Consider the following 25,198-nt stretch of genomic DNA (forward strand, 5'->3'; position numbering starts at 1 on the left):
GTGGCAATTTTAATGTGTCCCACTAACGCTAACCGACTCTAATCCTAACCTTAACCCAACCCTAGCCCAAAACCTAACCATAACAAGCTTCTTTGTTTTTATTTTATACAAATGTGATACACGTTTGGGATGGTCATCCTGTTATATCTGGCCTTCCTGCGAGGCAAGAGCCAATCATGTCGCAGTGGGGTCAGTCCTTCCTAGAAACTATGTGGGAATCCTAATAACGTGTTGCCGGACTTTACCTGGGAAAAAAAGAAAATGACTGGGCTTTAATTTAATTTACCTACTTCAACAACGACAAAGGACATCTTCAGCTCCGTGGACCTGTATGAGTTCTGGGCCTGAACTGGAACATCTGCGTTGGGACCACAACTGTACAAATGTTCAGCAGCAGTGTGTGGCTCACACGTTGCCTACCTTTTTGATGTGTTTGAACAATTATACACAACATTTTTTAGTAACATAACAAAATTACTAATGCTTAAAAAAAAAAAAAACATCACCGTGTGGGCAAGTTGTGTTTCTAAAAATCGACTTGACATGTTCCCACGCCTGTTACAGGGGACAACAGCTGTACATGGCAGGGAAAAGGCAACGCAGGAAAACCATCACACAGCATGTGAATAAACCACTGGGGCGGTTTAACGAGAGATGATGAGTGGATTCGCAACCCCTTTGGAGTCGACATGGAAAGCGTCAAGTCGCCCAGCAACGAGGAGAGTCAACTGGTGGAGCTGTCATGTGACCGCACACTGCAAACAAAAGTCACTAGGGTAAGCCTCTCCCTGTTCTGGTGCTGAATATATCTGAATATCTTTCCCTTGCCACTCAAGCAGTAAAGACCGTCCTTCCCTTCAGTACTACATATTTATGCAAGTGTGAGTTCTCAGCTCTTGTTCAGCTGAAGACCAAAAACAGAAACAAACTGGACATTGAGAATGACCACAGAGTTGCCTTGTTAACTTTGACACTCTTATCAGGAGCAAAAAAAAACAAAAAAAAACATCCCCAATTGTCCCATTAATTTTGCAAAACTCTGTTCAAGGTTCATTGTTATTCGTTATTGACCAACTGTTATGGCAGTTAATACAACCCCAATTACAATGAAATTGCAACGTTTTTTTAAAACATAAATAAAAACAGAATACAATGATTTGCAACATCCAGGTTTTGGAGAAACATATGCTGCCATCCAAGCAACGTATTTTTCATGGACGCCCCTGCTTATTTCAGCAAGACAATGCGAAACCACATTCTACACGTGTTACAACAGCGTGGCTTCGTAGTAAAAGAGTGCAGGTACTAGACCTGTCTCCCATTGAAAATGTGTGGCGCATTATGAAGCGTAAAATACGACAACGGAGACCCCGGACTGTTGAACAGCTGAAGCTGTACATCAAGCAAGAATGGGAAAGAATTCTACCTACAAAGCTTCAACAATTAGTGTCCTCAGTTCCCAAACGTTTATTGAATGTTGTTAAACGAAAAGGTGATATAACACCGTGGTAAACATGACCCTGTCCCAGCTTTTTTGGAACGTGTTGCAGCCATAAAATTCCAAGTTAATGATTTATTGCGAAAAACAATAAAGTTTATCATTTTGAACGTTAAATATCTTGTCTTTGTAGTGTATTCGATTAAATATAGGTTGAACATGATTTGCAAATCATTGTATTCTGTTTGTATTTATGTTTAACACAATGTCCCAACTTCATTGGAATAGGGGTTGTACAAGTTAATTGACCCGAGTTATTTTTTACACTTGAATTGCATTTTCTGCACTTGAATATCACCTTGATTAATATTTGGAGTTTGAGGATTACAAACTGCCGCTCGTTTATTTCCTGTTTGTGCAATGTTAATGAAGTTAGATTAAATTACATTTCAGCTGTGTCCTCAAGATTCACTTTTTGTTTTAATTAAAATTCAGCCACTTGAATGTTAAAGGGAATATTTTCCTCTCTATTATCACAACAATTCAATTTTTTTTATCTTTAAATTTGAATTTTGTGTCCATTGGCACACTGTCATATCTTGTAATATGTCGGGTTCAAACTGCAACATGTTGAAATTTGGGTCGCAGCTGGTCTATAAGAGTGATGGTGGGTCCCAAAGCCTGACCAGTTGAGAACCACTGTGTAAATGTGTTTAAATACAGAACAACTGAGAAAATATGCTAAATCTTCACTGTCTGTGCCGAACGACTTATTCCCTGTTGCTATCAACTGTTATTTAGTAATCTTTGGTAGATTGAGCAATTGAAGTCCTATCAGTAAGATCAGCAATTTTACACAGTACAGTGTAACGTTGACATTATCATTTCAAACGGACATTCAATAGAATGACTCAAACTAACAGCACAGTTAAAGATCACACAGTACTGTATGATGGTCAATATTAAGATAGTGTAGTAATTCATTCCCCAGCAAATCATTGGCCATTCTTAGTAAACCACCAGCCAACACTGGAAGAAGCTTAAGTTCAATTAAGTTCTGAATTTTGGCTGTCATGCTGATTAGTGTAATATGAAAGTGCACTATTTTCATTCCATTGTCTTGTGCTTGTGTCAGACTCTGAGTGAGACATTTTAGTCACTACATGTGGTTATTACAAAGAAGTATACTATTCAGATTGTTTTCATTGCACTTCCGTGTGTAGTTCATTCACTGTTAACCTGCACTCTGACCCAGTTAAAGTGCATTGTAAACAAGACACAGATGCCAGAGACAGATCTTATGTGTTTGTATTATCAGTAATCTGTTGGACATATACACTGTTAATGTGCAAAGGCAATGAACACATAAAGCCTCCCAATAGTGTGAGATTTGGCCAATGAAGATTTGATTCATTTTCTCATCAAAATGTTGAGTAACCAATTCCATCGATGACTGATTCACTTCCTATAATCTAGGCAATGACACCACTATGTCAACATCATAAAAAACCTCCTCGACACTCCTTACCTCTACCAATATAGAAGAAGTTTTGATTCTGACAGCAGTAAAGATAGCATTTGTTTGCCCAGCCAGAGACGGTTTGTTTGCCCAGCCAGAGACGAGGTTGAAAGTTGCACTGATAGGTGGATATTGGCTAAATTCACGTTTCAATATAACTTATTAGTTGATGAAGTAGGTACTACAATAATGACAATCTTATTTTTGTGAGGGAGAAAAAAAATAAGATTGTAGTCATACAGTATCAGAGGAGAGTGACTCATGATGAGCATTCCTACTTGTGTTGGAAAAGGTCTGAGTTCTGATGTAAATGTCTAAGAACTTTGTATGACTAAGGTGAAACTATTACATTCATGACAGTTTTACTCCCTCTTTGACTTCAGAATCAGAATCAGAATCATCTTTATTTGCCAAGTATGTCCAAAAACACACAAGGAATTTGTCTCCAGTAGTTGGAGCCGCTCTCGTACGACAACAGACAGACAATTGACAGAGAACACTTTGGAGACAGAAAGACATTGACAAAAAAAACAGTCACTGAGCAGTAAAGGGTTGCTAGTTATCTGGTAATGCCGGTACATTTGTATTTTTTTTCTTCTCCTTGACTTGTTTCAACATTAATATGCTGACGGACAACGACAAAGGCCATTGCTTTTCTTGGGCTCTGTTAAGACTTAAACGTAGGTCACCTGCAAAATCTCTGACAAATGTTAAATTTAATAGATAGGTAGATAGGTCGGTCTGTCAGTCAGTAGCCCGCTAGTGGTGTCTGTCTGTCTGTCTGTCTATCTATCTATTGGGAAATTGAAAATATTTTTTCCCCTCTCTCTGAATGTAATGCCTATTAACTCGTGGCCCTCTATACGCCACATGGCCCTTTAGTCGATAACTGTTTAAAAGGCCTGACTGCTTTTTATTGAATGGAACAGCTTCCCTTGCTGAGCCAATACATGCTTACAATAATGGCGTTTCTCTTAAAGTGTATGCTAGCCATAATGATGTAAATCGATAAGTGAGGAAATTAGATATCATTGATTTACAAAAATTGGGAGGTGCTGTTATGAAGGGGCTCCATAAACGAATCTCATCTCAAAGAGCATAATGCCTTATAGATTACATTCAACTGTATTTAAATAGCATTACACCACAGCAATGGTTACCTCATGGCACTTGGTATGGAGCAGGTTCAGGACCAACATTTTTATTGACAAGACACAAAAAAAATTCCACATGAGCAAGTACATTCCATTACATTATGAATTCAGCCACTTTTACACTGCCTTCACGACAAATTGGTATAACCTTAGTGCCAGCATTTATTCTCCTGTCCCTTTCAGATAAAACTTGTCGGCTCAGATAATAAAAAAGCTTCACATTTTCCTAATACACTGGTGCCATTCTGTCTCTGTTACATCTCTGATACTACATCAGCAAATTTGCCCACATCAGTAACTAATGATCAGTAACTTTATGATCACTGGGCTTTAATCTTGACAAATCAAACACTGTCAGGGAGGTGTGACGAGCAAATGTGTCACCGGTCACCGCAACCGAATACAACCGTTCATGGCAACAACAACAACACTGGACTGTGTTGGGGAAAAAAAGAACAAAAAGAGGGAGAAAAACATGCGGTGTCGTCACCAGATACTCGGGAGAGGATGTTTTGGGCTGTCCATTCAGGAAGAGCTTGAGGTATATTCACATACTTTTAATATGGCTCACAAGCAGGTTACACATTATGTAGCAGCTAGTGCTAGCTAGTGGTAGCACTATCGTTTGTATGTAAACATCCCGGCTTTCTGTCAGCTCATGCTCTACAGGTTCAGTAAACATTGGTTTGTGCACATGAATAAACATTGACAACAGCGAGCAATAGAGGCAATACGCAATCCTATTGGTCGACGTCAATGTGCGCTGTCGGAGGGTTGTCGTTGATATGTCACACTACACGGAAGATATAAAATAAAATAAAAAATGCTACACTTTTAATTTTGGTGTCGTAGGGCCAAACCGTTGGTCGTGGATTACACACTACAAGAAGTTTTGTCGTTCCCGACAAAATATGTCGGGCCCAATCTGGCAAACTGCCTATAGCCAATCAGGCCAATATCGAGGCTAAAATCCTGTAGTCTGATCTAGGCATTAAACACTGGGCTGTGATCCAGGAAAAGTCATCAAAAAGGCAACTTAAATGGCCAATGTGAAAGCAGCTTATGATAGCTAGGAGTCCTACCTTGGGACAAGCGGATCGGTTGTGTCACTTGAAGTCCATCAACAGCACACAGGTTCCCGCAGGGGTGTAGCATGATGACCCCTGACCTATTTTCTATGTAGCAATGCTGAGCTTCCACCCCGGGGCCTTGGATGTTGATGTCCATGGGACCATGACCAACAGTTGTGCGGCCTGTTGGGAAGAAGGAGGCATTGTACTGTAGGTTGCTGAGGGCAAAAAAAAACTTTTGATCGTATATTGTACATATACGATCATATACGATTGACTATTCCTAATTGTACACTTAATGCATGTAACCAATAACAATAATAACCAAACTACTAATCCTTTTTGCAAAGTCTACCACCATCTGTCCCTCCAAGTTCCTTTCCTGGATGCCGTACTTACCCATCACTTCTTCATCACCCCTATTTCCTTCACCAACATGTCCATTACAATCTGCACAAATCACGACTCTCTCTCTGTCTGGGATGCTCAGAACTAGTTCGTCTAGCTCCTTCCAGAATTTCTCTTTCACCTCTAGGTCACATCCTACCTGTGGGGCATAGCCACTAATTACACCAAACATAACACCCTCAATTTCAAGTTTCAACCTCATCATTCGATCTGACACTCTTTTCACCTCAAATAAATTCTTACCTATTCTTCCTTGAAAATAACCCTTACTCCATTTTTCTTCCCATCTACACCATGGTAAAATAATTTGAACCATGCCCCTAAGCTTCTAGCCTTACTGCCTTTCCACATGCTCTCCTGGATGCACAATATACAGTATCCAACTTTCTCCTCATCATGACGTCAGTCAACTCCCTAGCTTTTTTTCTGTCATAGTCGCAATATTCAAAGTCCCCACATTCAGTTTTAGGCTCTGTGCTTTCCGCTTCTCTTTCTGCCTAAAAGCCTGTTTTTCCTTCGTCTTCGACCCACAGTAGCTGAATTTCCACCGGTGCCCTACAGGTTGATGTTGTTAAACCGGGCCATGACTTGTATGAACGCTCATATTTGTTTGGCAAAGTTTTAAGCCGGATGCCCTTCCTGATACAAATCCTCTGCATCAGCTTACAGTTTGCACTGGTATGCAAATGTTTTCATGTGTGTATTTTTTTTCCACCCTGTTGTGTGTTGAGGTACATCTTTGTATCTGTATTTGAGTTAAAAAAAAAAAAAAAACTGCAAAGAAATACAAACAGATAGTGTAATCCACCTCTGATTTCTCCTAGCTCTGGAACTTTTTCTTCTCAGACTGAAGTTTTTTGCATCCATTGCGTGTGGCTAAATGGACACCACAATGCCTCAAAAATGTGTTGTGGGTTTTCACAGATACCAACTCAGACTTGTTTTTGTTCACTTTTGTATTGTGAACATCACAGATATACTTGGGCTTATGGTAATTTTATATTAAAAAAAATTAAAAAAAGGCTCCAGGCAGGTGGATATGGGGAGTGCTATTTAACTCTGGAAAAAGTATCCTGCACTTAATTTTCCAAAATGTCTTTGTATGCTGAAAATTTTAGTTTCAGGGGCAAGTTAGGGGTCAAAACTGACTGACTGAATTGACTGACCAAAATGGTGTCTCAAACCTTTTACCTATATTGTGATATTGTGTATAATATAATATGGTATGTGTTTTTCTTATAGGGCTTGGACTCGAATGCAGCATTGCTCTGTAGGTACAATACAGAGAAGAGTAATTTAGGGATTTGGCCTATGACTTGAAAAATGTCACAGGTATGTGTCAAGAAACCCACCCTTTGCTCCATCCTGAAGTGATGCAGCCACATAAAGGAAAAGCAGGTGCAGACAAAGAGGCACACAGCAGAGGTATAGAGAAAAGGCAGACGTGGCAAAAAGGTTATACATACAGACATTTGCCAGCAAACACAGGAGGAAAGGAGACAGTCAAGAAAGTGAGGTAATAATCTTTCCACTTAGTGTAACTGACTGGAGTGTTGTGCACACTTGTTTAAGGTAGCAAATGTATGAAGGCAAGGTAGATAAAATACATACCTTCAGGCAGGGGCAGCAGAGTAATGGCAACACTCAGACGTCCACTACCTAGGCTGACCAGATGTGGGCGCTCAGCTTGGAACTTCAGTCCCTTTCCAGTCTCGATCAGATCCAGTGGAGTGCTCTGTGGAGGAAGACCAAGACGACAAAATCTATTGAAAATAGATTACTAGGTTTAAGATCATTTTTAAGGTAATTTTAGAATGAACATACAAAAAAAATCTGCAATTTTCCCTTGATAGAAATGTTACGGTATACCAAATCTCAGTGGTAAATCATACCATGAAAACTGCAAAATGTGAAAATAGATGCATCTACCTTAAAGAGGTTTAGTTATCATTCAGCGAAAGAGAGGAGGGGCCTTAATCAATGTCTTCACTATAAGAAGTGATTAGCATAGATGACTGCGCTGACTGTTTACACATTCCTCAACACAATCAGGGAAATCTGTTCGTGCGAGAGAGTGTGTGTGTTTGCGTGTGGGGGTGTTGCCATAGACTCAGCGCTCCGCAATTAACAAACATGGCGCTCCTGGAGGGCACACAGCAGGCTCGTGATGAGTGCTTTAAAGTGCAGCGTTGGCTGAATTTGGATATAAATCTGTTTGTAGTCTGACTGTGGCTCACATGGAGCAGAATGCGTTGTTTTTGTTGTTCTTCTCCTCTGTATCAGTGCGTGATTTGGGAAAAGTGGAGTATGTACAGTGGTACCTTCATATACGTGTTTCATTTGTTCTGTGACCATGCTCGTAATTCAAAACAATCATATCTCAAATCATCTTTTTGCATTTAAATGAATGGAAATTCTCAGCCAAAAAAAATAAATAGCGCTCCATAGTATTGTGCTTTATAAAAACATACAGTAATGACATTATTAAATGGAATTCAAAAGAAACTAAATATTGCATCAATCGAATGGTCATTGTGCTGCTTCTTCTGGTGTGCCCGCCTTGGCCACCTGAGAGGCAGTATAAGACACACAGATGGATAAACGTCTAACTCCTCTCAAAGCTCATCAGTACTGCACTAATATCAGTCGTTCTTCACAGAGGACAAAGAATATGACTGTGAAAACTGTTATATGTTGAATGCAGATTTAGTCGAAAATAATTTGAAATATTATGGAGTATAGTTCAATACTACAATAATAGATGCATGATGATGACGATGATGATGATGATGATACATGAGTATTGTTAGCTTTGTATAGGGCGAACTTTTGATACAGCTTTAGTATTGGCAGTCATTAGATTGTGCAGGTGTACCAAATAAAGTGTCCAGTAGGGAAATATGGAGAATGAATAATTCACAACAGAGTCCGAAATATATGCAGTTTGTACATGTACTGTATTACATGCTGATTTTTTTTAACCTCGTGTCATTGTCTGGAGGTATAGACTGGGGTAATTCCCGACCAACATTCAATAATTGCACAATAGTTTCACACTGTCACACTCTGAATTCAGAAAGAAGAGGAATTTTAATGTTCTGTAAATTGGTGAATGAACCGTGAGGTATTAAAAAAGCAATTTTATCTTTCGGGCCTCACTTCACTTCAGACTGCACATTTTGAATAGCAACCTATGCGTGGCCAGTGACTTGGCCTCTGTGTCCTGATAGGATCACCATGATTGTCGTGGTGCCCGTAATGGAGTGGGATCATTCAAGCCTAAGAGGATTGGTGAGACTGGGCTTGCTGGTAGATCTTGTGGGAATGTGGATGAAGGAATGGGGTTAGAGGGAGTGATGGGAAACCAGGAAGCAGTCATTGTCTCTTCCACAGAGTGCTGCTGCACCCATGTGGCACACTATGCATTAGCTCGTCAGTGTGCCTGTTCTCAATTTGCACTGTTAGCCGGTGTCTCCAACCACCGGGCTGCGGCCCAGTACTGGGTGTGCACTAAATAATAACAATACACTTGCATTATTAGAATTATTCAAATAAAATCATATATCTTGCCATACATCGTGTTTTTTTATGCATGGAGTAGAGGTCAGCACTCCGTTTGGGCCTGCTCAGGATTGTCCTCCCAGACTCATCTGAACAGTTCAAAATGTCTTAACAATAGTAAAAAAAAAAAAATCAGATTTATGGAAGTGGTGCTGTCAGAATCCTTACTAATTAATTTAATTGCCTCAAAAATGTGTCACAAAACTTTAATCCAGTGCATTCTCAACTCCATATGTTTAGATTGAACATTTAACAATTATGGCTATATTAGGCTCTTATCGCTAGCGTCAGTCTTTATTGTGTCAGTGCACTGCCTTCTCATAATTAATTGTATTGTATTCAATTAAATAAGAAGCGAATTAGATGAGAACATTTTAAATACATTCTTATCACTATGCCGTATTGCATAAGGTTTTCAAAGAGGAATCTCATTCACCTCATTCTCTGTCTGGCACACTAACAAGAAGAAACAGAACACATGAGGAATGGAAAATGAGACATTCAATTTCTGGCTGCAACTAATCACTGACTCTGGTGGGACATTCCTGTATTAAGACTGTATGCTGACTGACAGTATGTTGTCAGCGTGCATCCTCTGCTCTGACTGGCTTGCCATGCAGGGTAATGGTGGTAATTCAGTTATGAAATAGGTATAGAGAGCCCATGTATGAAGGAATACACAGTTGATGTACAGTACTGTAAACAAAGAATATTCATCTTCTGTTAGTTCATTTTACTCTCTACTCACATCAACATTCATCGCTGTGATACATGCCCAAAACACAACCTCACCTTTAACATCTGGTGGGCTCGTGCGTCGCTCTCTGGCACGTTCCTGTTGAGGCGGTCCATGTCCATCGAGATGTCTGCGTCTCCTTGGCTCACATGAAGATCCTGAGTGAGGAAATGAATGTACATTTCTTGAGGACAAATCCGGCCTCCCCGTGCCTGCGTGGATTTTTTCCAAGTACTCCGGTTTCCTCCCGCATCCCAAAAACATGCATGGAAGGTTAATTGAAGACTCTAAATTAGGTTTAAATTAATATTAGGAAATCACAAGGTTTTCCGATATTCAAGAGGAAAGTGTAATTTAGCAGAGATTGAGGATGAAATTCATGTTCTTTTTTACTGTATTTTCCTCTAAGATAGCCACGAGTAAAATGACATTAGGTTTCATGTTTTTGGTTAAATGATTACAAAATACTGCATTGGTACAAAGCACAGGAAATGAGACCTATGTGTGTTGTTTTTGGAATGAACGAATTTGTAAAACGTTTTTAATGCTAAAACATAAAGATAATTCATCCATTTAGTTAAAATGACACCTGCTTGATCTTATTGTACTAAGCAAATCTACCTATGAAGTGTACAGCGAGTGTATAAAGTGTACCAAAAATAGTAAATGTTTTGAAAGTGTCTTCACATGCCCCATTGCTATTGTTTAAGGGTGTTGGAAGGATTCCTACTTTTCGCTTCTAAAGATGTGATTCATGCTGACAGGACACAAACACACACACACACACACACGCGCGCGCGCACACACACACACATTCACAGTCCATATGGTAGAGAGTATTTAGCCGCATGTTCTTCTCGTCACTGAGGAGGTAACATGTCGACTCATTTAAATCCCTTGTGCTACTTCACACATTGAATGGAAATCAGCCACTTTGGCTCTAAGCGAATATGAAAACACACAAAAAGTGCCACAAAAATGTACAAAAATCCCTTTTGTGCCATCACTATATTTACATCATGTCAACATATAAGAAGTGCCCCCCCCCCCCCCCCCCCCCCCTCATCGATACTAGAGTACTTGTTTAGTGGTGTCATTATGCTTAGAGCTGAATATGTGTGAGAAAACTAATTTGTGGTTGAAACAAGATTAGAAAAGACATAAATGATAAGAACAGGGAATGGGGGTACTGTATTTGCATGCCTGAAATGATATGCAGCAGGGAAGGAAAGTATGTTTCTAATGTTCTTTGCCCTCGAGATAACAAAAACCTGCTGCAACATCAACATATTTCCTCTGCAGACAGACCCAATATTCTGTTGAGTCAGCCTCCCAACAGTAAATCACAAAACAGGTTTAAAGAGTTCCATAAGTTAAACTAAGTCATGCAATAATGCACCAGAAAAGGAACCAAAATTAAGGAACCCCCCCACCCCCAGGTTTCATGTGGTTTTAACACAGTCCTCTAGTCTCAAGGTGATTACCTTCTTCCAATTGTCCAGCAAATGCAAAGCCGTCATGGTTGACCTGTTACTGGCTCAATCCTGTCAGTGTGACCTCGATTAAACTGGATACCTCAAAATAAACTCAGTACAAATTCATCAACGCTGCTCCTTGTTTGTCTGTTTGTCGGAAAATGCTGCTTCTTTTGTCTCGAATCGTTAGTGCGGCAGTATCCACAAACTCTCAGGAGGTGGACCTGTTGCTGCTTGCTCCACTAAGACTAAGACAACCTGCATTCCAGGCTGGAACGTGACCTATGTGCGTGTGCGTGTGTGTGTGAGAGAGAGAGAGAGAGAGAGAGAGAGAGAGAGAGAGAGAGAGAGAGAGAGAGAGAGAAAGAGAGAGAGAGATGATATGATGGACGTGGATGCATGAAGACGGAAATATGAAATTAGAAAAGATAGCAATCCAATTACTCGAGCTCTCGAGCGTACGCCCGACAATACAGAATCCAACAATCAATTTTCTGTAGCGCTTGGCCTCGTTAGGGTCAAAGGTGGGCTGGAGGTCGCCAGTCAATCTCACGGCACCAAGACGGAATCGTTCAAAATACTACAATTCCTTTCTATAAACAAGTAGTAAGGTGAGATGATTCGGGATTGCCAGAAGAACGGCAGAGCCACTGTTCTCCTTAATGTGTTCTATGTATGTTACTCGCCAACGGATGAACTATCGGCTGTTCGAAAATATCCGGTTGCTCGTTTACTTGCGACTCAGCTTGTAGCAAACGTGAGCGACGTCATGCACGCTGTGATCGCGAGATTACAATTTCAGTGTCTCGGCCGTGGACATCAGGGATCTTGGCGCCCTCATACTGGTCGTTGGAGACTTTCATCTCGTTCCTGTCTCTCTTTTCCCAACAGCTTCACACGACATGTGCGACAAGAGCGAATAAAGCTCACCTCCTGTATGTTACATGCCAATGTAAAGCGATCGCTTCTATTTTAAGTACAAAAGAACATTTTATTTACTTTATTGACATGATTGTATTATTATTATTTTGATTATTGTCTTTTATGTTTTTGTACAGCACTTTGCTACAGCTGTAGTTGTTGGTAAAGTCCACTGACTTGAGAAACCTATCCACCACCACCACCCCCTGCAAATCATAATCATACAAGATATGATTACTTATCCTGAACAGGGCAATTGTCGATTGAGTGCTATGTGGGAGGTTTGTTCCCACCACATCAAAGCTGTTTGCTCCAAGACTGTGGGAGTTGACTTCAACAGCTTGTCTCTCCTTCAGAAACCCTCACTTGACACACATAGCGCTCTCCATCGCTATATTCTTTTCTTTCCCTTTCCTTCTCACTCCATCGATGCTCTCATGCTAGTCCAGAAAGCCACACATTGTTTGCAGAGCAGGCCTGTTTCTCTCCTCATGCATGAGAAAACCTTTTTTTAATTTGGATTATGAAAGCGGGGGGGCGGAGGCTCAGCATTTAGCTGGAATGCAGAGGAGGAGAAGAAGGGGGTGAAAGAAGGAGGATGCGCTGCCAAAAATGTGGACAAGCTGACACTGTGGATGCAGCTGATACTGACAGGTTTACAGCCAAAACAATATTCCAGTTACAAAAAGACGACAATACTTCAGTCAGTAGAAAATAGATATGTATTTTCGTAATATATTCAAAATAAATTATTGCTGGTATTAAGGTATTTTCTGGCACTATTCTGCTGAAATAAATGTCTTACAATGTTAGATGGGACATATTTTGCCAAACCAACTTTTTCCAGTATTTGGGATGTAATATTGTCTCTTTGGTAGCTCAGTAAACATGCGAAATATGAATTAAAATCGTCCACGCATTCCTGAGTCTTCACATTTTTATCTACGTCACCGGCAAAGATCTCCGCCTACCTCTCCGCTCCAGAGCCAGTGCTGTCAGCATAACAAACACGTGTGCTCTCACAAGTCGGTCTTCTACACAGAGGTAACCAATCAGAAGAAAGGGGGCGGTCTTATCCAAATACTGTTTGGACAAAAGAGGGGGCTTTTCTGGACACTCAAATGAAAGTGACAATTTTATATTAAGTCCATGTTAGAGAGTCACTCTATGGAGGTTTAAATAGCCAAAATATGGAACCTTTAAACAAACCGCACTCACTCACATTAGAGCTCGAGTTGTCGAAAACAAACTGAATTTTGAACAGCCCTAACTAAAGTCCTTATCCAAAGATCGGCAGATTTAGTGAAGTGTTATGTTAAAAATAAGGTGTAAGGATCAGAAAATGGATGGGTGGTACAAAAGTTGGAAGCGCAGGTCATAAAGCTTGCATCCTAAACACACTTGGCCCTTAAGATTGTTATTCACAAGCAAGACAGTCATTGAAAACATTACATAGATGCTTTTAAAGCTGTTAAGGCCTACCTAGTGAAAGATGAGATCAAAAAAATCGGAACTGTTTCAACTTTTAAAAAAAACACACACAAAAACTCAACACCAACTATAGATGTGTGTTGTTTTGTGCTTGATGGTAAATATGTTAGTTGTGTTGCAACTGTGTATAAAAACGGGGAAATGCCGCAAAAAAACTACAGCGAGACAAACAAATAAATTCCCATTGGAATGGATGATGAGGGACAAGATGAACTGCTGTGCCTTACCACAAAAATCTGTCATTCGAGACACATTTTTGGTGGCTTTCTTGAGCATCACATGACTCGGCATTCCGCTTCGGAACCTACCAGTGGAAGATTTTGCTCTGCTGTGTTGACCGAAATGATACAATGTGTTTTTAGAAAGCAACCACAGAAATGCAGTAAACATGGGTTGCAGGGTGACTCTACATAACCACACAATGACTATATTATGTTGGGCACATATGTTGCCAATGCACTTCTACAATATAAAGAACATTTCCAGTCATACAATATTTTAACAATTGGGACATGTGAGGATTGGGATCAGATAAGGTTACTGCATGTACCTTATTTGAAGATATTTATAGCAGCAATGCTATGATAAATAAAACATACTGTAGAAATATTTCAACAACCACGCCTCTCGCTCAGGGCTATGCTATCTATTTATCGCTACAAACAACCCCAAAGCTACTGGCACCCACATACAAACACACTGACAAGACCCAACCGACTGTGTGACCATACAACAAACAGACCCTCAGGATTGGATCAGACTCACTGGAAATTTCTCACTCTTTGAAGGTTAAATTTAGCGGAATGGAAAACAAATGATATTCCTTTTTCCAAACATGTTAACCGGATGGAGATACCCATCAAAAACAAGGCTATTAATGTACTACAGGCCATTATGTGCGTGCGTGTGTGTGTGTGTGTGGACTTAAACGAGTATGCGTGCGTGTGTGTGTCACGCCAAATCAAATAAAATCTCATTTATTTTATTATTTATATATTTAGTGGGAGAACAAAATACGTGCAAGGATGTTTTTGGGCAGACATTTAGCCATAACTGCTCTCTATTACAGCACAGAGTAACAAAGCCATATGAATATAGCTTTTAAAAGCTTTATGAGTAGCTTTGGTAAGAGGCATCCATACTTGCAACCTGGCAACCGGACGACTGCTCGAAAACCAACAGCAACACTGTCTTTTGTAAGCTATGACGTCTGATCCCTCAAGTTATATAGACATAAATTTACACTCCTACTGTAAAATAAGTATATCTCAAACATACACACATAATCGGAACTTCATTTACATGCATCACTTCCACTGACACTTTAGTTTGAAAAATGGCCACTTCTGTTCCAGAGTCTTTGCCACACTGCACACTTTTGTATGCCCTCAGCCACAAGCAAAACACACTGTTAGAAATTTCATAGGGTTTTTATAGTAACTTACCAGCACCAGTGTACGTTACTGTAAACTTGATTACATTACTCACTGACAATAGTGTCAAATCAATGTTTCCATTCATTGTGGGGCTGATGAGTTACACAAGGTAAACAGGAGCTCTTTTGGTCTGCAGAAGAGGTAGGCCAGGTAATGTTTATCTTAGATTCACTTAGTATACAGCAGAACTGACTGGGATGCCACTCTACCCACTCTACACAAAAAGTGCATGCAACGTGAGAGTTAAATCAGACACATTCAACAAACTACGGTAACATAAACACACATGATCAATGTTACGTTAATCCTTATCATTTGTGAACATTAAGGATTAACGTCTTTATCACGGCTTTTGTATAACAGTCTATGGCGCAATGCATGCTGGGAGCACATAGCTTCACAATGCTGCTGCATGCAAAATACACTAACTCTCTGTGACGTCAACCAAAATTCCATGATGCAGAGGAAGCTGTAGTTAATTACTGTAAAATCACTTTTAAAGTATTTTACTGTAAGGTATGTGGTAAATAACTGTAAAATTTACAGGAATGGCTAAAAGTGCACAGCTAAAATGACCACAAACAAACATCACTGGGGACTTTTAAAAAAAAAAAAGAAACCAAGCTCTGTGACTTTAAGCAAAAAGTGTGGCATCCCATCATCCAAGATCACAATGTTATGCAGTGCTCATTGATTCATGGTGATGCATTAAATGCTATGAGTATGAGGGGACGTTAGGGACATTATTCAGGATTAGCTTTTCCTCTTACTATTCAAATGCACTCACACACAATACTGAAAGGCGGTCATAAACACTAGTCAAACAAATGCTCTTATAAACACTAGTCAAACACTCATACGCACAATTGAAAGTCTTGCTCTCATAAATACTAGTCAAACCGGCTCACACGAGCATGTCACTGGCCCTCACGCACGCATGTCACTGACACGCACGCATGTCAAATACATTCACGTCACTGACATGCACGCATGTCAATCACTTTCACACACGTCACTGGCGTTGACGCACGCATGTCAATTACGTCCTACGGGCAATTTAGAGTCTTCAATCAACCTACCACGCATGTTTTTGGGATGTGGGAGGAAACCGGAGTGCCCGGAGAAAACCCCTTCAGGCAGGGGGAGAACATGCAAACTCCACTCAGGCGTGGCCGGGATTTCAATCCCGGTCCCCAGAACTGTGAGGCAGATGTGCTAATCAGTCGCTCACTGTGCCGGCACTCAGAAATACACTCATATTTAAAATATATCTGTATAATTTTGATGATTATAGCTCAGAGCAAACAAAAACCCCAAATTCCCCATTTATATAAACTTAAATATAATACATATAATATAATATAACATATCCATCCATCCATCCATCCATCCATTTCCTTTACCGCTTATCCTCACTCGGGTCGCGGGCGTGCTGCAGCCTATCCCAACTATCTTCGGGCGGGAGGCAAGGTACACCCCGAACGGGTCGCCAGCCAATTGCAGGGCACATAGAAACAAACATTCGCACTCACATTCACACCTACGAGTAATTTAGTCTCCAATCAACCTACCACGCCTGTTTTGGGGATGTAGGTATATATTTTATATGCACAACATCATATATTGTCGGCACGGTGGACATCTGCCTCACAGTTCTGAGGACTGGGGTTCAAATCCTAGCCCTGCCTGTGTGGAGTTTGCATGTTCTGCTTGTGTGGGTTTTTCTATGCCTGCTTTGTATTGGCTATTCATGATAAAGTTATCCAATATTTATGCCATTTATTTTCTTCTCCGCTTGTTTAAATTGGTATTTTTGTCTACTTACTAACAGTATGTGCTGGAGAACACAGAGAATGTCCATCTATCCATTTTCTATACCACTTGTCCTCATTAGGTTCACGGGTGAGCAGTAGCCTATCCCAGCTGACTTTGAGGAAAGGAGGGGCACACCATGGACTCTGGTGGCCAGCTAATCATTGATCAGCACATACAGACAACCAAGGATTCAAACTCACATTGACACCAATGGACAAGTCTTCAATGAACCTAAAATGCATGTTTTCAGAATGCGGGAGAAGCCGGAGCACACAAAGAAGACCCACGTGAGCACGGATAAAACGTAAAGTTCAAACAGGAGGGCCGGAGGTGAGATTCAAACACATAACCTCAGAATTGTGAAGCAGTTACTAGGAAAATGTAATAATGTTGAAAAAATAAATTAAAATCAAGAACCAAGTTGGGGACTGCTGCTTTGGAGGGTTGCATCATTAGTTTTTATGCATTTACCTCATATTTATTTATGAGTTCTACTTCCTTGTTTGGTAGTCCAGAGAGGGATGTGTTAGCCACAGGATGGAGTGTGTGACAGAGAGAGGAAGAAGATGACTGCCACTATAAGTAGACTTCCTGTGTGGAGAGCACTGCCAGGGACTTACTGTATTTCCTGTCAGTGACACAGTTCAAGGTCAGTGTTTGTCTCAGGGCGAAGCAGGGCTCAACATTTATTTATTTATACTTTTTTTTTTTTTTTTTTTTTACAGTTTTTGCTCCCTTTCAGTTATGAATAAAAAATGTTTTATTGGAATTGAAGTAAAAATAAATACATCATTATAAATGGCGCCTACCAGTGTGGTCGCCTCGGTAACGCGCTCTCTAGTATTGTTTTTGTTTTTGTGTTTTTCGTCCGTCTTTGGAGACCTTACACGACTCACTTACACAAGGGGAGACCTGCTAACCATCAAGGAGGCTACTCCGGACTTTCTGTCACCAACTTTCGCAAATCCGCTCAGTTTTTTCCCCGAGTTACTCACCGGAGCGGCGTCCGCGGTTTTCGGCGCATGGAGAAGGAAGCGGCGCCACAGAGGGAAACGGGCCGGCATTCAAGTGAAACTCAGCAAGAGAGGACACAGATTGGCGTTCCCGTCGATCCACCTCGCGAATGTACGCTCCCTACCCAACAAAATGGACGAGCTTCATCTTCTGTTAAAGACCAGTAAAGACTTCGGACGTTCCGCGGCCATGTGCTTCACGGAGACCTGGCTTTGCGACGCTGTACCCGATGGCGCCGTTATGCTTCCCGGTTTCCACATTCATCGAGCGGACCGCGACATGGAATCATCGGGGAAAACAAAGGGCGGCAGGATATGCCTCTATATCAACGAAAAATGGTGTACGGACGTCACGGTGCTCAGCACACACTGCAGCCCGCATTTGGAGTCGCTATTTTTAAACTGTAAACCATTCTACTCGCCAAGTGAGTTCGCATCATTCATCCTGACTGCAGCCTACATCCCGCCTCAAGCTAACACGAACGCCGCACTGCTAATGCTTGCCGAACAAGTCAACGAAATTGAAAAAAAACACCCGGACTCACCCCTCATTATTCTCGAGGACTTTAACAAAGCTAAACTCAACCACAAACTCCCTAAATACAAGCAGCACATCGACTGTCCTACCAGGGAAAATAATACTTTAGACCACTGCTACACTACGGTAAAAAACGCATACCGTGCTATTCCTCGTGCAGCCCTGGGCTCGTCTGATCACTACTTAATTCACTTAATACCGACGTACAGGCAAAAACTTAAATGCGCAAAGCCTACAGTGAAAACAGTGAAAAAGTGGGCCAATGAAGCCAAGATGGAACTTCAAAGCTGTTTAGAATGCACAGACTGGAGTGTCTTTGAAAATTCAGCTGGCAGCCTGGATGAATATACGGACACTGTCACATCCTATATCAGTTTCTTTGAAGAGGTTTGTGTACCAACAAAATCTTTCCGCACATTCAACAACAACAAGCCGTGGTTCACTGCTAAACTTAAGCAGCTTCGCCAAGCTAAGGAGGACGCATATCAGAGCGGGGACAGGGCCCTGTATAATCGAGCGAGAAACCAGCTGACTAAAGAAATTAACATTGCAAAAAGAAACTATGCAGCAAAGTTGAAAAAACAGTTTAGCGCAAACGACTCTAAATCAGTCTGGCATGCATTCCAATCGCTGACTAATGACAAGCGAGGATCCCCCCAAGCTGACAACAATAGCACACTAGCCAACGACTTCAATACCTTCTACTGCAGATTTGAAAAGGACACTTTCACACCACACACCCACCCGGCCGCACCCGCGACCACAATCACACCTCTGACTTCTGCGTTAACCATTCATGAACAGGATGTGAGACGCATCTTCAAACAACAAAAGATTAACAAAGCGGCAGGCCCGGACCATGTGTCCCCATCCTGCCTCAAAGTCTGCACGGACCAGCTCGCTCCAATCTTCACTCAGATCTTTAATAGATCTCTGGAACTGTGCGAAGTTCCATCCTGTTTCAAACGCTTCACCATCATTCCAGTCCCCAAGAAACCTGCAATCTCGGGTCTGAATGACTACAGGCCTGTCGCTTTGACATCTGTGGTCATGAAGTCCTTTGAACGTCTCGTGCTGGACCACCTCAAGAGTGTCACAGGTCCCCTGCTGGACCCCCTGCAGTTTGCCTACCAAGCAAACAGGTCTGTGGATGATGCAGTCAACATGGGACTGCACTTCATCCTAGAACACCTCGACAGTGCAGGGACCGACGCGAGGATCCTGTTCGTGGACTTCAGCTCAGCGTGCAACACCATCATCCCTGAACTCCTTCCATCCAAGCTTCTCCAGCTCAGCGTCTCACCTGCCATCTGCCAGTGGATTTACAGCTTTCTGACAGGCAGGACACAGCAGGTCAGGCTGGGGGAGGCCACCTCATCCACACGCAGCATCAGCACTGGGGCGCCCCAAGGTTGTGTCCTCTCTCCGCTGCTCTTCTCTCTCTACACGAACGACTGCACCTCAGCGAACTCGACTGTCAAACTCCTGAAGTTTGCAGATGACACCACTGTCATCGGCCTCATTAAGGACGGTGACGAGTCTGCATATCGACAGGAAGTGGAGCGGCTGGAGCTGTGGTGCGGCCGACACAACCTGGAGCTGAACACGCTCAAGACTGTAGAGATAATCCTGGACTTCAGGAGGCATCCTTCGCCACAGCTGCCCCTCACGTCGTCCAGCCGCCTTGTGTCAACCGTCGAGACCTTCAAGTTCCTGGGAATTACAATCTCTCAGGACCTGAAGTGGGCGACTAACATCAACTCCGTCCTCAAAAAGGCCCAGCAGAGGATGTACTTCCTGCGGCTTCTGAGAAAGCACGGCCTGCCACCGGAGCTGCTGAGACAGTTCTACACAGCGGTCGTCGAATCAGTCCTGTGTTCTTCCATCACAGTCTGGTTTGGTGCTGCTACAAAAAAGGACAAACTCCGACTGCAACGGACAATCAAAACTGCTGAAAGGATTGTCGGTACCCCCCTACCCACCATTGAGGACTTGCATGCTGCCAGAACTAAGACAAGGGCGTGCAAAATCCTCTCGGACCCTCCGCACCCCGGTCACCAGCTCTTCCAGCTCCTTCCCTAAGGTAGGCACTACCGATCAATCCAAACTAGAACTAGTAGACATTCCAACATCTTCTTCCCTCTTGCGATCAACTTCTTAAACACCTAACCTATAATTCCATTACAACAAGCTGGCAATTTTTTTGACTTGAGTTCGTTGTCACATTTCTGTGGGGCCAATTATGTATTACTCGTGCACTCACTGTAGTTGTCTCGCCATGCTGCACTATTTGCATATACTGGCCACTCATGCCAGAGTAGCATCTGCTCCATTGCACACTGTTTGAGGAGTATCTGTAACATTTGCACAACCAACATTGTCCCAGATTATCGCACTACTCGTCACTTTAAACCGCATACACTCCTTGAAGTCTCGGCGCCCCTTTGCACAATGGTCATTGCACCGGACTATTGCAATATTAGTCATTCGAACTGCTCTAAGTGCGAGAGGACTCTGCATCTTTTTGCAAAATGGTTTTTTGTCAATGTCTCTGTCTCCAAAGTGTTCTGTAAATTGACTGTCTGTTGTACTAAAGCGGCTCCAACTACCGGAGACAAATTCCTTGTGTGTTTTGGACATACTTGGCAAATAAAGATGATTCTGATTCTGATTCTGATTCTGATTCTGATTCTGATTCTGATTCTGATTCTGATCAGTACATTATTTTAAATGTACTGTGGTCTCTTATAGTAAATAATGTCACACGATAGACTCTTCGGGTTAGTAGCGCATGACAATTGTATAATGGGACCAGAAGGTTGCAGGTTATATGAAGAATTTGAGTAGCACAACCTCTAATATGTATTTTCCTTTTTGTAAAGTGATAGTAAAGTAAAATAGTAAAGTCATTTTCTCTCCACACCACTCCAATTTACAATATATAATAATATAATATAATAACAACACCTCATTGCTTACTCTTCATTGCCACGGCTACAATGTTAAACATCCTTCCTTGCCACAGCTGATTGAATTGTTCCACCAATATTTTCCCTCAAGAAGAAAGTACAGTATCCGCAGAGTGCATTTTAGCACAAATTGCTGTCGTTTGGTATGTTATGGTGTCAAGCCGCGATACCTTGGGTGGCTTTTTATTATTACCTCTTCATTATTGGAGGTTAATTTTAGTACTGTTTGTTTTTTTAGTACAAAGGCAACTTCAGGGTTTGGTTTGCACAATTCATGGCAATAAGCGTGAGTTGGAGTCTTATCAGTCACAGCTAAAAAGGCAGATTTTTTGAATGAATTCTGACTACAGATTAATTGGTTCAAAATTTGGGGCAGGAAAGATTTATTTTGGGATTGTGTTTTTTTTTTATATCAGATTTGTCTGGAAGCCAGGAATAAACATTGCACCTGTCTTGTCCTTATATTGTTGGCAAAACAAAATAATAAAATGTTTGAAAAAATTAGCAAATTAGCGTCACAGTTATGAGGTTGGGGTGTTGAATCTGGGCTCCGCCCTTCCTGTGTGGAGTTTGTATGTTTTCCCTGTGCTTGCGTGAGTTTTCTCCGAGCACGCCAGCTTCCTTCAACATTCCAAAATTGTGCTTGGTAGGTTCATTGCAGACTAAATTGCCATTATGTGTGGATGTTAGGGTGAATGGTTGTTTGTCTCTATGTGCCCTGCGATTGGCTGGCGATAAATTTGGGATGCACCCTGCCTTTCGCCTTAAGTCAGGGATGGGCTCAGCGTTACACAAAATGACTTTAGGTTAGTCCATTTGATGATGCATTAAGAGAGTGAAAACGTAGCGAGAACAAACTATATCAGTAACACAATTTATTTGTTGAAGGTCCACAAACCAACTTTTTCTAGTATTTAGGAAGTAATATTGTCTCTATGGTGCCTCAGTAAACATGTGAAATATGAATTGAAATCGTTCATGCATTCTTGAGTTCAAGACATTTTTCTGCCGAAATTTCTCAAGCTTATCTATGTAACTACCGAAGATTTCCGGCTTCCTCTCCACTCCCGGGCCAGCGTTGTTAACACGATAAACACGTGTACTCTCAAGAGTGGGTCTTCTACACGGAGACAACCAATCAGAGGAAAAAGGTGTTCTTAGCCAAATATGGACAAAGCGGATACAAAACTGGGTCAAACAGAAGTAGGTGCCAGAGGGGCCTTTTCTGGACACTCGTATGACAAGACCAAGGTGTTTTTTCAAATGAAATTGACACTTTTATACCAGGTCCATGTTAGAGAGTCACTCTATGGCGGTCAAAATAACCAAAATATGGGACCTTTAATGTAAACGTTGTCAGTGTTTTACCCTTAGCCTGTAGAAGAGTGAACACAGATTCATTACATCCATGGACTGGTGCCACTATCAACAGCTTAACACACCAGCTGTTATGTCTCACACACACATGTACAATACACATATACAAGATTGGCGGCAGATAAGCTACATAAATAATACATCTCTACCAATTGCACCAATTTGTGCAGTCCATTTCTTCCCAATTCCTATTTTGTGAAGGATACAAAAATCCCTATCCCACACCACTTTTGCCACCCATTGAAAGGGTACCTAATGGATATAAGTTAAGTGAACTGAAAACTACCGTATGTCACAGCTGAGCTTTCTCATGAGAATACGTTACTAGGATGTAAAGAGACGAAAACCAGAGCAAAGAGCTCGAAGGTGACGCCATGAACCCCTGAACCTGTTTTGACCTGCTTGTTATTAAAGCTAAGAAATCACCAGTTAGCTCGTGTGAAACATGCAGAGGACCAATATGGTCTATCATTAGCAGCTTGTTGTCGCCAAGAAAGAAGAAATTAGACCTGATTGGCTCAATGAAAGAACAACTGTTGCTGTTAAAACTAGAATGACTTCACACAGCAAAACGTCAACTTTGACTTGACACTGAGCTAGTGCCATGACTCAATCTTTCTTTCCCCAACTCTGCTCTCATGGGGTGGAAACAGCTCATTCAATGTGACCATGACAACCAGTGTGTTAATGTTGTTCATCCCTAGACCAAATTTGTACTCCAAATTATGCTTCCAAGTTTTAAAAGTATAGAAACCCCATTTTGTAGAACCATTCTCAACCAATCACCAATTTGGAGCCACTTTATTCGGAAATGTCTGGATCTCTGTTTAATTGGGTCATTAAATGTCATCTGTCATCTACAAACAAAGTCTTAAGAAACTAATACCACCCATCCATCCATCCATTCTCTACCGCTTATCCGGGTCGGGTCGCGGGGGCAGTAGCTTAAGCAGGGACGCCCAGACTTCCCTCTCCCCAGCCACTTCATCCAGCTCTTCCGGGGGGATCCCGAGGCGTTCCCAGGCCAGCCGAAGGATGCAGTCTCTCCAGCGTGTCCTGGGTCGTCCCCGGGGTCTCCTCCCGGTGGGACATGCCCGGAACACCTCACCAGGTGGTGATACCAACCGAACAATTAAATATTTCCATGTTTTTATTGAACACAACAAACACTATAACATAACCCCCACGGCTAATAAAGAGCTAATCGAGGCCGTGGTCAGTCAACCGAGAGTCATTCAATTTGCTACATTCCCTTCATCATCTACTGGTCAACAACTTAGATCTAAACAAGAATGTTACATGATACTGTATTAGATCAAAATAGTATTTTATTATTAAATTATTAATGTGATGCACAGAGGTGGGTAGTAACGCGTAGTAACATTGTGGATTAAATTGGACTTGTCAGAGTAGTTTTAGCGAAGCATACTTTTTACTTTGACTTTTTAGTATTTCTGTTGAGAAGAAACAGTACTTGTACCCTGTTACAATGCCACTCGCTACTTTCAGTTATCAATAATTGGTTACACAATCTATTTTTAGACTTTCGTTTTCGACTTCCACGTCGAGTACCGTTGCGACAATCCAGCGTGATCATTAGTGTCATTTGACTCCAGTTCACCAGTCTAATGGCACAAAGCAGTCACATCACTCCACACAGTCTTCTATTGGGCTTCGCGGGCCTATAACAGTGACTTTTTCTTCTTTTCCTTTCAGTTTGTCCAATTAGGGGTTGCCACAGCGTGTCATCCTTTTCCTTGTGAGCCTATCTCCTGCATCCTCCTCTCTAACACCAACTGCCCTCATGTCTTCCCTCACTACATCTATCAACCTTCTCTTTGGTCTTCCTCGAGCTCTATTGCCTGGCAGCTCCATCCTCATCATCCTTCTACCAATATACTCTCTCTTCTCTGGATGTGTTCAAACCATCGAAGTCTTCTCTATTTAACTTTGTCTCCAAAACATCAAACCTCCCTCTGATGAGCTCATATCTAATTCTATCCAACCGGGTCACTACTAGAGCGAACCTCAACATCTTCATTTCCGCCACCTCCAGCTCTGCTTCCTGATGTCTCTTCAGTGCCACTGCCTCTAATCTGTACATCATGCCTGGCCTCACCACTGTCTTGTAAATTTTGCTCTACATCCTAGCAGAGACTCTTCTGTCACATAACACACCTGACACCTTTCTCCACCCGTTCCAACCTGCTTGGACTAGTTTCTTCACTTCCTGACCACACTCACCATTGCTCTGTACTGTTGACCCCAAGTATTTGA

The 25,198-nt window shown here is 41.7% G+C and overlaps 1 protein-coding gene across 18 annotated transcripts in view; it reads right to left on the minus strand.

Moving 5' to 3' along the window:
• Nucleotides 1-25,198, minus strand: part of LOC133482804 (pleckstrin homology-like domain family B member 1) — a 118,903-nt gene that overhangs the window by 74,376 nt on the left and 19,329 nt on the right. For 13 of the 18 annotated variants that reach the window (XM_061783380.1, XM_061783376.1, XM_061783365.1 and 10 more), the window contains exons 1-4: nucleotides 11,371-11,629; nucleotides 9,943-10,044; nucleotides 7,201-7,324; nucleotides 5,194-5,364 (exon numbers count right to left, since the gene is read on the minus strand). In XM_061783380.1, coding sequence (XP_061639364.1) covers nucleotides 5,194-5,364; nucleotides 7,201-7,324; nucleotides 9,943-10,044; nucleotides 11,371-11,406 — 433 coding nt within the window. In that variant the 5' untranslated portion in view covers nucleotides 11,407-11,629. Of the gene's footprint in view, nucleotides 1-5,193; nucleotides 5,365-7,200; nucleotides 7,325-9,942; nucleotides 10,045-11,370; nucleotides 11,630-25,198 lie in introns of those variants that run through there. The other 5 variants (XM_061783363.1, XM_061783367.1, XM_061783369.1 and 2 more) reach the window with 2 other exon arrangements.

The sequence above is a fragment of the Phyllopteryx taeniolatus genome, chromosome 8 (genome assembly GCF_024500385.1).
Source record: "Phyllopteryx taeniolatus isolate TA_2022b chromosome 8, UOR_Ptae_1.2, whole genome shotgun sequence".
NCBI lineage: Eukaryota > Metazoa > Chordata > Actinopteri > Syngnathiformes > Syngnathidae > Phyllopteryx > Phyllopteryx taeniolatus.